General features: G+C 36.8%; 1 protein-coding gene and 1 long non-coding RNA gene across 2 annotated transcripts in view; one reads left to right on the top strand and one right to left on the bottom strand.

Annotated features, from left to right (window-relative positions):
• Window positions 1–5467, bottom strand: part of spata17 (spermatogenesis associated 17) — a 32681-nt gene extending 27214 nt beyond the window's left edge. Inside the window, exons 1-4 of the mRNA XM_048191508.1 lie at window positions 5307–5467; window positions 5004–5093; window positions 3131–3212; window positions 2162–2212 (exon numbers count right to left, since the gene is read on the bottom strand). Coding sequence (XP_048047465.1) covers window positions 2162–2212; window positions 3131–3212; window positions 5004–5093; window positions 5307–5374 — 291 coding nt within the window. The 5' untranslated portion in view covers window positions 5375–5467. The remainder of the gene's footprint in view (window positions 1–2161; window positions 2213–3130; window positions 3213–5003; window positions 5094–5306) is intronic.
• LOC125268897 lies at window positions 5427–8821 on the top strand. The gene is made up of 3 exons (XR_007184995.1): window positions 5427–5538; window positions 6029–6344; window positions 6997–8821. It is a non-coding gene; the product is annotated as an uncharacterized LOC125268897 (long non-coding RNA).
• The last annotated feature ends 4589 nt before the right edge of the window (window positions 8822–13410 follow it).

Below are 13410 nucleotides of genomic sequence, written 5' to 3'. Positions count from 1 at the left end.
AATTATTAATACTACAGTATGTGACGATACCTGGATGATCAAAGACTGTTCATGAGTCCATTGTTTGTCCTGAGCTAAACTTTGCAATGTTCTTCCCAAAAATCGTCCTGCACATTCTTTGGTTTTCCAACATTTTCTGCATCTTTGAACTCTTCCAGCAGTGACTATGATTTTGAGATCCAACTTTACACACTGAGGACAACTGATTGGGGGTAAACTTATAACCACAATTGTATAAAGTGACATTCATTAGTAAACATTATGCATACGTTCCCATGAAGCTTTCCAAACTCTAACAGAACTGACAGTCCATTTTTTCATCCAACACACCCAGTCTGTGCTTGAAACTGATCCTTCAGTGACTGTTTTCACAGTCGCCTTTTCATTTTTCCTTCATCAGATTTTTACATTACCAGAGCTTCCCGGACATAGCACTCTGTATTTTACAAGGGCTATAAAAGCTGTCTGTCCTGTTAAGCGACTTCTGTTTGTGTCTAAGTGGTGACAGGACCTTTAGTCTCATATTCTGTGACCTCTGAGAAGAGGTCAAGCTTCATGTTTCAAATTAGACTCACATAACAGAAGCAGTAGTGAAGAATGCAGGGTGGGCCCTAGATTTAACGCAAAAGATTTGCGTATAAATCACTTCCTCAGTTCACATTTCTTGTGATGTCCAATCATCACAGTAGAAATATGCAATCCTCCATAGAAATGCAACATTCTTCAATAAGCTATGAAATTTTGTAAGACTTATAAAATTCTTTAAAAGTTTCACCTCAGGGAAAATCAATTGTAAAACTAAAGCTTCTATACATTCCAATAGCTCTATAAAAGTGTCAAAGTCTCACTCAAATATAAACGTGTTGATTTATAGGCTGTGAAACAGAACATGCAACATTTGCTACCTTTTTACAACTTTAGGTCTTATAAAAGATGAGAAAATATGATAGCAAATTGTTTCATATTTGGATTTGACTTCAGTTACCTTGTCAGTATGGATAAGGACAATCATTCAAATGAATAAATAAATATACTGTCATTCAAATGCTTGAAGTTTGTAAGATTTTTTTCATGTTTTCTCAATGCAAAGAATGCTCACTAAGGCTGCACTTATTTGATCAAATATACTATAAAAAATATTGTGTAATATTATGTCAGTGTCCTTCTAACATGCTAATTTGGTGCTCAAGAAAATTTCTTATTATGTTGAGAACAGTTGTGCAGCTTAAAGGGATAGTTTACCCAAAAATGAAAAATTATCCCATGATTTACTCACCCTCAAGCCAGGTGGATATGACTATCTTCTTTCAGACAAACACAATCAGAGTTATATTATAAAATATCCAAGCTTTATAAATGGTAGTGAATGGGGCTCACAATTTTGGAGTCTAAAAAAGTGCATCCATCCATCATAAAAGATATCCACATGGCTCCAGTGGGTTAATAAAGGCTTTCTGAAGCGAAGCGATGGGTTTTTGTAAGAAAATATCCATAATTAAATCTTTATAAACTAAAATAACTAGCTTTCGGTAGCTACCCTATGCAAATCAACTTACGCCAAAAGAATAATCTCTGACCTGACACATGACGTACTGACGAACACAGAGGCGCAGAGGATAGAGCAAAACAAAACACCAGTCACCAATTAGAAGTCTAAGGGGCCGTTCACATTTTGCGTCTTTTGCGTGCTCAAGTTATTTCAAATGTAGGCGCGTGGCAAACGTGCTCTAAATAGAAATGACACGGTCACGATGCACATGCTGTGCAACGCTCGCTTTTTCCAGGCGCAGCAGGATGAAAAGTTTTCAATTTTTCAGAATGTTGCTATCGCGGTGCAGGTCATGTGACAAGAACCAACCGATCAGCTTCTGCCTTTCTGTTACAACATCGAAAGCCCACTGCAAGTAAACATCTCTGTAGATTATATTTATATATTTATGATAGTTATGAAAACATGTCACATATGTCAATAAATATATATATATAAAAGGTATTTTAAATATTTAATATATTTAAGCATATTTTGATTTTATGCACCACTTTCACTTTACAATTTCAATGCAGTTATCACACACCAGTAAAATCTGTTTACAGGTTTCATCCAAATCAAATGTGTGACCCACTGACTTTTCACTCACTAAACAGCAAGAGAAATATTTACCTTGACAGCCATCTTATTGTAGAAATTCATCTTCATGATAAAATATGCTGTCTGTGAAGAGAGGGAGATAACATTACATTGTGACTGGGCCCTCTGATGTTTTCCCAACATGCGAGGAATAAAATCCTCTTTATACATAATACATAAAAGTCATAGAGAAGCAGCAGCAGCAGCAGCAGCAGATAAGAGGGTGGAGTGGCAAGTCATACTTTGTATCGAAGGGAAGTGCCTGTTCTTAATACATAATGCAGACATGGCTGGGAAAATCTATGAAAGTCAGGCTGGTAACTAATGGAGATGTATGAAGGTAAAATACTCTTTGCTGAGTTTGATAATCAATGGAATGCTGCTGAGGATGGACCGACTAAACACAGTGAGGAATATTCACAAGACACACAAGGCACAAATGATTCACTCAATGGTGACACAATCAAAAAAATAAAAAATAAATAAAAAATTATATGAACTGCTCTATATGATTTTTTTATCACAAATAAAAGAAATCAGACAAAAAAAATAAGACCATGTAAAATGTTCTTCCTTTAAAAAAAATGTATTGTCTCACTCCAGAATTTTCCATATTACACTTACTGAAATTCCTGGAAGTTCTTAAAAAAACAATACTGTAACTGTACATTTTAGAAAGACATAACATATTAGGCAACCAACTGCAGGTCATGATTGCACATGCAAAAAACAGAGACAACAACATTTTTTTGAACAATTAAGTCTAAAGTTTTATTTAAAAAATGAGGTTTTATTTAAAAAATGAAAATAGGAAAAATGAGCACTAATTAGTCAGCACCTTTAAAACACGTACGAGATAAAAGCATTCCATTGAAAATCAATATGAGTTGTCAAATTACAAACTTATGCCAGATATATATAAGTCACGGCATGCTTGTTAACTGCTAAATGTTAATGAGGGTTATCATAACATAATCAATATTACATGTCTCCACAACTTACCTTTACCCTTTGTCTGAAAAGCACCCGAGCAGTGAAACCACGCCATGTTTTTTGTATTAATGTTGCGTTTTTATGCAGATGACTGAAAAATAAAACAACACTCGACAAAGTGTAATCATACTTCTGTAATTTCAAACTGATTAAATCAAAACTTCCTTCCTCAAAGTCCCCTTTTTTCATCCTGCCTGCCTGCGGTAAGTCTTTCTTGGACAACTGTACATTTGCATTCATCATTAACCACCCTCTAAATGTATGTCTATGGCAACTCTGAACTCAACATGGCCATCAATTTCCAAAAGGCCATTTATAACTCAAAAAAATCAATGCGTATAGGGACGGTGGCAACCCTGGAGCTGCACTCAAGAAGCCTAGATTGCGCTTAATTAGGCACTTAACACATTGATCAATTAACTAAAGTAATCTAAATTAACCTACTGTCTGGGAGTTTGTCTGCTCACTGCACAGAAATATGTTGAGGTTACACACTGTAGCGCCCTGTGCACTGGCTAATTCTTGCTTCTAAAGACCAAATGCGTTAGATTTAGGCTTCAGCGACCACTTACAGGTATATGCTGAGAATATAGAATCATATGGCTGTCCTCATTAACACATATGTCTACCCTATACAATATGGATTCCAAAAGTGTCACGCCTATAGAGTGCAAGAGTGCCCGGCCACTTTTTCAGTGGCCTTGGTTCGGGAAACATTTTTCCCATAGGCATTTTTAAAAAAAAGTCTTCACCTAAAGAGTTATTAGCCATGAACCAAACCAACCAGCTACAAGGTGTACAATCACAACATTACAACCTTTTATTTGAAGCAAAAAAGTATTTAAAATCAGACATAAAGACAAAGGCTTCAATTAGGGAAAGAACTACAATCCCATAAACCATTGAAAATTACTTAAAATAAAAACAATGGATATAAAACTGTTGATTTAAATATGTTGATATATATTAAAATGAGAAAATATGAAATATGAGAAATATGTTTTACACACACTCAAAGATTTAAAGTCGGCACGAAATGGAAGTTGCAATATTGCAATAGTCTTTTCTTTCCTATTGTGACGTACTGTATATCCAAGGGAAACAGAAAAGTATTTAAGAAAAGTAACCATAATAAAATTGACTGATATTCATTGTGAGGTGTAAAATCCTGTAATTTATTTCTTATTTTGCAATCTAACAGATATTTTTCTTGAATGAGACTGCCTCGATGATGTATGCAGCCTTCAAAGGGTGCAGCCCCTGAATTGGGACACAGCCATTGTTGAAAAATATCTCGCCTTCCGTATCCCGAACGAAACGCGTTGATGGGCGTGCTCTTGCTCTGGGTGACGTGTGTGCGCACGATTATCAGGGAGAAGTGCCTATACAAGGAATTCCGCTCACTTTTGACGTCATACAGGACACACTCAAAAAAAAAACCTCTCCGAAACCTCGTAGCTCACACTAGTTTTGGCTTTAAAGGTTTATAAGTTATTGTAAAAATAATCAATAGTAATCAAGTAATCAATTCCTCAGGGAAAATGAGTGGGATTTTTAATTCCGGACCAGACTGTTGCACTCTATTTAAATTGTCTGCCTTCAGATTTTATAGCCAACTTTTAAATAAATAAATTACAATGAATGAAAATAAAAGTACATGATTATTATACATAAGTTTATAAAAATGCTGAGAACTATTTTTTTATATTGTCTTATCTAGGCTAGGGAATGAACTGAAACAGGACTGCCACTTATTTCCCCTCTAAACAAACAAATAAATCTTAGATTAAAGAGTTAATTCTTTGTTTGTACACACTGACAAACTAATCATATAATTCACGCATGTTATCAGATGAAAATCAGATCACAAAGTTTGTCTTACCTGAGGTATGCCCTCACCTGGCAGCCCCTGAACCAGCTCTGAATTCTGACTGCAGCCTCATTCTCTTTCTGTCTGTTTTCCTCCGCAATCCTAACATGTGAGAGTAACATAAGAGGCATGAGTTCACCGAATTAATGAGTTATCAACTTTACCAATGTGTCTTTTGTTATTCTTATCTAAAAACAGCCGTGAAGAAGGAAGTTGTTGACATAAACGTTTTGAAATTCGCATTATTTCCCGCCTACATCGACTGATACAACACAACAAGACCGTTCTCAAATGTAACGAATATTATTTAATTACCTGTTTCTGATAAAATATTGCTGTTTAATATTATCAACTTGACTGTAAAGTTTCACAAGTCTCGCCATGGTTCCGGAAGTTTATAGGTGTCCATGACAACGGAAAGGTCCAAGTGCGCGCGGGTAGTGTGCTCGTCGCCAGTCACGCGCAGTGAAGGAAGTGAAGTGCACGCGTCCATTCAAATGAGCGGGAAGTTATTTGAGTGGGTGGAAGACATCTCTGTTTGAAGTTGGTAAAGATAATTATTCTTAATGAATTCTCAAAAAAATGTTCACATTTTCGCCTCAAACTAAACGTTATACATGGCAAACGAATGTTTGCATGCAATTATTTATTCACTCGTGATTTTAGGTTATTTCCTGTTGGACAGCCCATTACAGCCAGTTAATTAATGCAACTATAGTCAAATTTATAATATGTAATTAATATGTAAATAAGTATATCACAAAGGATTTTAATTTTACAGGATTTACCATGACCTGTATATTAATGTGTATTTATTAAGTCTCTATGAACTAGTAGAAACCAACAATTTATTTTTTGTTTTTCTCACATTGAAGGCCATATATTTGATTATTTAAATCCTTGGTTCATAGTAAATATACACACTTAATAAATGGCAAGAGAACATCCTGTTTTTTCAACATAACATGATTTGGAACAGATCTTTTGAGATAACTGACAAATTCATCTGTTCACAAAACACTTCTCTCTGTTCTCAGATGCGTCTGGATGTGATACAAGCAAGATACAAGATGTCTTGTGAGTTCCCGGCAATACAGATAACCACTGACAGACGCCAGCCAATTTGCTGTCCCGCCGCACCAGAGCAAAGCATTAGAAATATGGGCAGAGGAGTGACCCTTTGGCTGTGTCGCCCATCCATCCGAACCCGGTGGTGGGCTGGCCACCGTGGTAATTGCCTGCGAAACAGTGTTTTGACAAGCCAGACGGGTGTAAGCCATCATTCTAGCAGCACGGTGATGAGGTGTCACCTGGAGAGAGCTGTTGAGAGCCCACATGTTTACATGCAGCCAGGTGACCCAGTTTTGCCCTGCATCAGACCACCACTGCATTCTTCACATTGGTTTCACTTCTCTAGATCACACTTTACTGATTATGTGAATCACTTTGAATTGGTTGTCAGTGCCAAAGGCATCAAGGTTGAGGGGGGTTTTTCATAGTCTGTATTGAAGCTTCTCAAAATAGTGCCACATTTTTATTTATTCATTTTTTTTATTGTCAGATTTTTCATATCTGTTGACTCATGAAAGATTCTGCTGGTGCAAATATATGAACACACCAAAAAAAGAAAAAAAAGTGCTAATTAATATGCTATATTTGAAATGTAACATTCCTAAATAATCAAAAAAAATGTCAGTTTAGAAAAATAGTGGAACACTTTATTCATGTACCAAAGTTTTGTTGAAATTTTCACTCTAAACCGCCACACATTTTTCTTTTTCCTTGCAATGGAGCGACCATGTAATTGCAATGATAGCCGTTATTGCTTTTGGATGATATCACCTTCCCCCTCTCCTTTTGTTTCCCTTAAAGGATAAAGGTGTGACTGTTCCGGTGCAAGAGAAAATCATATTTTTATTAGCTGGCCTTTATCTGGGGAAAAAGGTAATGAATTGAGTATTGTGTAAGATGGTTTAATCTGCAGGTGTTCTATCATTATTTGCAGTGTGGTTCCACTGAGACAGCAGTAATCCATTAAGAAGGGGGCTGATCCTGCGAGGGGTTTGATGAAGTTGAGGCTCCTCTGCCCCATGCAGAAGGGCGTTTAGTGCTGCCGGCCTCACTGCTAGTGTGCAGGGATATATCACCTGCGTACTCACAGTTTCATCATAGCTCTCCGTTCCTCTACTCTCCAAACAATCTGCAGTGCTTCTGACTGGGTGACCAATGGAAAGGCAAACTCTTTTTTTTTTTTGGTCCCCTCAAAATATAATTGAGAAGAATCTTTTATACATTGCATTTATACAAAGCTTAAAAATGTGATTATGCTTCTTCAACTCCATACGACTTCATTAGAAACTTACACTACCATGCATGATGGGATTATCATGCAAGCTATAAGTACAGCGTGTACGCCTGCTGCTTATTATTCATAATCAGGTAATTCATGTTATTTTCCATCCTCCTTCTGTTTTGCATTTCCTTTCTTCCCTCTTCATCTTCTCCTGTTTTCTCTGGCAGACATAATATCAGCTAGAGGAGTGCTCTGTTTCATGTCCTGAAGAAAGGCTTAGCTTACGTTTGATTGAGGTCTCTCCCATCTCACACGGGCGCTGTGTTTGCGGATACGGTGCCAGAGAAGCAGATGCAAGGGCCTATTTGATGGCGGCAAATAATAAAACGTATCATTTGCGTTTGCAGTTTCTCCTCCACTGTATCAGGCGCACAGATGCTACCGCACAGTTTTATTTGCCAAAAATCATATGGACTGTAGTTAATGGAATAGGGAGTGTTTGCCATCCAATTTTGAAAAGAGCTGAAGAGAAAATAAATCAAGCCATGTTGTTCTCTGTTATCTCGCTTTGGCTGAGAACGTCCACCGTAAGCACAAACTTGCTTCTTTTTATCGTTTTACCATTCATCTGTCGGTTACCCCTTCATCTCTCTATTGAGTCAGACTGTTTTTGTTTTGCGGCAGTTGTGTTGTTGTCATATAGGTATTGCCTAGAGGCCATGAAAAAAAAAACCCAATTTAAATCCTCCTGGGCAATGTTACATCGTAGTTGTATTTCTGAGGTGTTTACTTCCACTCTAAAATCCTTTTGTAGGAGAGGAACGTAGGACTTGAAACATTTGCAAAAAGTAGAATGGCTCTGTGTTGCCAAGATTAAGTAAGACTTTGATTTCTGGAGCTCACCAGTGCCAGAATTACTGTGCTGTTTTTTAATAACGGCGGTTTGAGAGTGAATAAGACTACAAGTCTCCTGGGATTTGCTTGTCACAATGTTGTTTGGGTTTGTGAATTTTATTGTCACACAAATCCCCTTGTACGCACTTTTCTTTTGTCTGTAGTGTACTGACTGTACTTACACTCACTGAAACATAAAATGACATTTCTTTCCTGCAGGGAGCATCTTTCTGATGATAAAAACATGACAGTGCATTTATTCAAACATGTCTGTGTAGTGTGATCGGTAATCAAATGTGACGACTTTGGTTGTGACTTTGGTTTTGATTATTTCAATTTCTGTAATGCTGAGACTGTCTGAGGTAACGTAGTTCAATCTACCTGACTATAGAGGAGCAGTTTCATCCAGATATAAAAACAAGACTCACCCAGTCAATGCAGAGAGATGGATATTAGATAATCATATAAAAAAAAATCTAATAGATCTGTAAAATAAAGCAAATGAGAGAAAAAAAATTGTGTATGCAAAATTATTCATATATTTTTTTTTTATTGTGTAGATTTATATTAGATTATACATTGCATTTTATACAGTCATAAAATCTATTCTAAAATCTAATGTATCTATAAAGTTAAGGGTTAAGGAGAAAGAACAATTAGTCTATATATATATATATATATATATATATATATATATATATATATATATATATATATATATATCTTGTTTGTTACAGGCTTATTTGTAATTGCTGGGAATTGAATTGAATCCAATCTTAAACTGAGTAGTATACAAAGCTATCCATCTTGTGGATGGGAGGGGGGCAGCTCTCGTAAAGACCTTGACCTATGAACTCTGGCCTATTTTAGTCATGGTCCAGTGTGCTCCATCCAGGGCCCGATCCCATTTCTAGCTTTTTGTTTGCTTCATTGCCCACCTGAGCCAAGCAAAGGATTTGTTCCCTGTTTACTTGCCTCTATATGGCTCTGTCCGCTTTTATAGGAGCTATTACTACTGAAAGATTAGTTTTCATGGGCCTGATGACATGGGACTTTAGTAAGTTGTTGGTTTAAAATACTATTTGACACTGAAAAGTTTTCTGCTTTCACTATCAAATCAAGAGAGTAAGTGGAGCACAGTGGCTGGACACAGGCACTCTTGGAACAAAATGGATTTCTGTTCAGAGACCTTGGTGGGCATTTTATCATTATTATGGACTGGAATAATAGAGTGGTTTGTTGTGGTCAGTTTTAGGAATAGTGGTTTATTTAAAGCCCAAATGAGTCTTTGTATATTTAGATAATTGAATATTAGCTTATATTGTAAGTTGGGTTTCCTTTTAGTACATTTTGTAGACCTTGTTTGAACATCAGAATTTGCAATTCTGCAACATGCAACATTCTATTTGCAGTGGCATTAATGGATAACAGTTGACTTTGTGTTAATGCATTTTTATTGAATTAATGTGTGCATCTCCAGTCTAGTTGCTTGGCAGTAATTTTAAATTAATTGACGACGACACACCAGATAAATTTCATGAAATTTTCTTTGACTGCTTATCTCTGCATATCTAACTCTTTCTCCCTCTCTCTCGCTCTCTTTCGTTCTCTCTCTCTCTCGGTCTCACTTGATCTCTTTCCCAATCATTATTGCTACGAAATCATTCTTTAAATTACCCAGCTATCATTTAAAGAGTTAACTACTGCCAAGTTATTAAGCCGCAAAGGTCAGACTTGTTTCTAAAGGATTATCCTTGTTAAGGAGTCGGAAAACACTAAATATTTCTAATCCTATGTTATTTGCCGCTTGGCTGGTTAAAAGCTACTTTAAGCCTCATAAAATTAAAACAGAGCGTTCCCTCAGCTGTGGCAGCCATTGAATTTGGAGGAAGAGGTACAGAGCCAAAATGTTGCGACAGAATTAAATGTCAAAAATCTTCTCAAGTTGTAGATATATTGTTCACACTGGGTGGTTTTGATTAATACATTTAATCTAAATCATGTGAAGGTTCCTCCTCCTTTTATCCATAAAACGCAATAGGACACAAATCAGTTTTACTGTAGCTTGATAACAATTGGAAAATAATGCATTTTCCCACCCAATAAATTGCTGCTTACACCCCTAACCAAAATCAATTCATCTCTCTCGAATTTATTAAAATCCCAGCCATAAATCTTCCACAATGTTTGTTCATCTGCTTTTGTGATACATTTCTATCACGTTTGTTCTGGTCTAATGTTTTCCCTGTCGCTCCTGCGTAAAATGGAAAAATCTATTTTGGACCAATTGAATAGTTAAAGAAGTGCGATCCCGGTGAGGTGCTGTAAATAGAATCGATAAAGATGGCAGTGTGCGGTGAAGATAGCACCTTTCCCCTTGAGTTTTTGATTAACCCATCCGACAGTGAACCTGACAGCAATATACCGTTGCTGCTCACGGGAGGTATTCCCTGAGGCCCTCTTTTTGTCTTTTCATAAACCGTTCTAGACATTTTTGAAAGAGTTTTTATTGGCCTGTGTGTGTGCGCACATGTGAGCCTGTACATGCTTTTCTGATTGTAGTTTTCTTTTTGTCTAACAAAGGTGGGCTAGAGAGACTATTTTTCGGGCCTAATAACTGCATTCAGTCTATTTAGAAATCATTTACACCATTCCATGTCATCAGATCTTTACCTGAGGCTATGAATTGATTGGCCGCGTTATGTTGCACAGCAGTGCCATTTAAAATATGATGCAAACCTCATCTGATGCTGTCAACAACCAGCTAAGACTTTGGTAGTTGCTATCTCAAGCCAAGATTTTATATTACAAAAAGATGGTCCTTAATCCATCTGTGCTCTCAGACTAATGATTTGGGTGTGTTTCAAATACGAGGATACAATACGCCTCATTGCTGCACATTGTCCAATTTACTCTTGATCAATTACCCATACTACACAGACAGGGTCAGTCGAGAGAAGCAGGGCTTTGTGATTTATTTTAGGTGTTAAAAAATAATTTGTTAGGATTAATTAATTATGCTAATTATATGGGACGAAAACAGATGTTTCCCCTTCCAAGACTTTAATTACATACTCTTGCTTTACCCAGAAAACAACATTTAAAGTAGTTTAGTTCAGTTTTAAAATCTTTTAAGCTGTCTAAGTAAACACCTTATTTAAGAATTATTGCTGCATGATGATTTGCATTGCTTAAGCCTGTCACACACTACAAGATATTCGGGGTGATTTTGGACCGATTTCGGACTGCTTTCTCCCCTTTCGACAATCCTAGGTAAAGTCCCAATTATCTAGATGGTTCCACAGAATATCTTATCAGATTTTCCTGTGGTGTGAGTTGTGTTAAGAGTGACTGAATCTGCTCAGAAGAACGTTCGAGCCGCCCCAATCTCGAATCGTAAATATTCAACATGATGAATATCTACAATCAGAATTTCTGTTGTGTTGGGGGAACCCCAAGGACAAACGTGCGCAGCCGCACACACTCTGGAGATTATCATGTGAAACTAAACAATACCCAATCAGAAAGTGAGCTGATGGAAGACTCACCTCCAGCTCGCACTGTAACATGTAAAGTCCCATGTTCACACTGCCTCCACGACTGGAAAACACTATGGTGGAGTTTTTCTATTGCTATTTGAACAAATAGGAACACAATAAATATATTTATTGTAGTCTCTCATTCACCACTATAGAAGTTTACCCAACTATGATGACTTCTGCTTCTGAGAAACCCAGAAATGTTCCCAGATGGGACTCTGGTTGCTTGGAGAGCTCAAAAGATCTGATGTCTGGTTGTTAAATGTAATCTTTAGCAAATTTCAAAATTGAATATAATTTTTTCAAAACTGTACATTATAACGTTGTGATGCTGAAATACACTTGTAGCATTTGAAACAGTTAATTAGTTTTACTGTTTTATTTTCAATTTATTTCAACAATATGCTATAGAATTTTAATAGTGGCCATATTATTGCTTATTGGCCATAAAATGAAAATAATTATCAGCTTATCAGTATCATCTAGAATGTTAAAATGAGTGCCTCCCTAAGAAAAGATGGCTATATTCTGCATACATTTAGAGTAAATCAAACAATAAAAGTATTCTTCCTGTAATCAACAGGCCTACTATACCTACACAAATGGCAAACACGTTTTTGGATTCTCCCCTTTTCTTTGGTGTTGATAGGGCTGTCCTCTTCCTTCAGCAGAAGCTGTCATCATAATGTGCCAATCATTCTGTTCTCTTGTCTGTCAGGCTTTGATATGGTAATTCACCCTGACTGACTGCAATAATGACCAGTCTTCTGGGTGTGATTAAGTGCATAGCTCTTCTGCCTGGCCCCACTAAACCAGAGAGAGCCACACTGACCCTTGTGTGACTGCCTGGAGGCCCCTGCTGTCAGTCCCACGACCACATTAGCACACTCGACTTGAACGTATCACAGAATTAGCCTTGTTGCAGCAGACTTGAACATTTGCTTCTTTATTTATATTCAGTTTATATAATCAGAGCCCTTATGAAATATATTTGATTTCAAAGTCATGGTAGGCTGCAGCCCTTTCTTGCATACACATCTGCATATCTGCCTTTAATATATAATTTAGAAGAGCTTTAAACAAATTGCAATATACAAGTTCCTAATAAGTCTTAATCGCTTTCGTGTTGCTTATGACAGGCTCATAAATGATACATAAACATAACTAATTGCTTGTGAATAATGCACTTAATGACTGCATTTCATTATCCAACTCTGTGTGTTAGTACGGCTATTAGTACGATACATAAAAGCAGAGGATGATTTAAGTCAGCCTGCATTTGGTTGTATTATAAGTACAATTCATAATGAAAGAAAATACCTTTTTGTATATTAGAACTTTAGCAATACAGCTGTTTTTTTTTTGTTTTTGTTTTTGTTTTGTTTTTTGATTTGTTTTTATCCAGGCATCGAGGCCTATAACAGTTTAACGTCATAATGGTATTTAATGATATAGAGGTTGATTCTGAAACTCAGAGCCAGTGACGTCCTGCATGCGGAGCGCGAGAGAGGAGCTGCTGATAAAGAGACACAAGCTGTCCGCTGTGATGTAGTTAAACTGTTATCGATAGCAAGGAGGAGACATAGATCATTCTGGAGTGTATTTTTGCGCATGCCCGTGTACATTCTGTGAGTGTGAGGCCGTTTCTCACATCGCTCAGCCTCAATGTCATTTAGCTTCAATGGCAGAGAGG

Source organism: Megalobrama amblycephala, linkage group LG5 (assembly GCF_018812025.1).
Source record: "Megalobrama amblycephala isolate DHTTF-2021 linkage group LG5, ASM1881202v1, whole genome shotgun sequence".
Classification (NCBI taxonomy): domain Eukaryota; kingdom Metazoa; phylum Chordata; class Actinopteri; order Cypriniformes; family Xenocyprididae; genus Megalobrama; species Megalobrama amblycephala.
The sequence above is the reverse complement of the archived record's forward strand: the minus strand, read 5'-3'. Positions and strand labels throughout refer to the sequence as shown.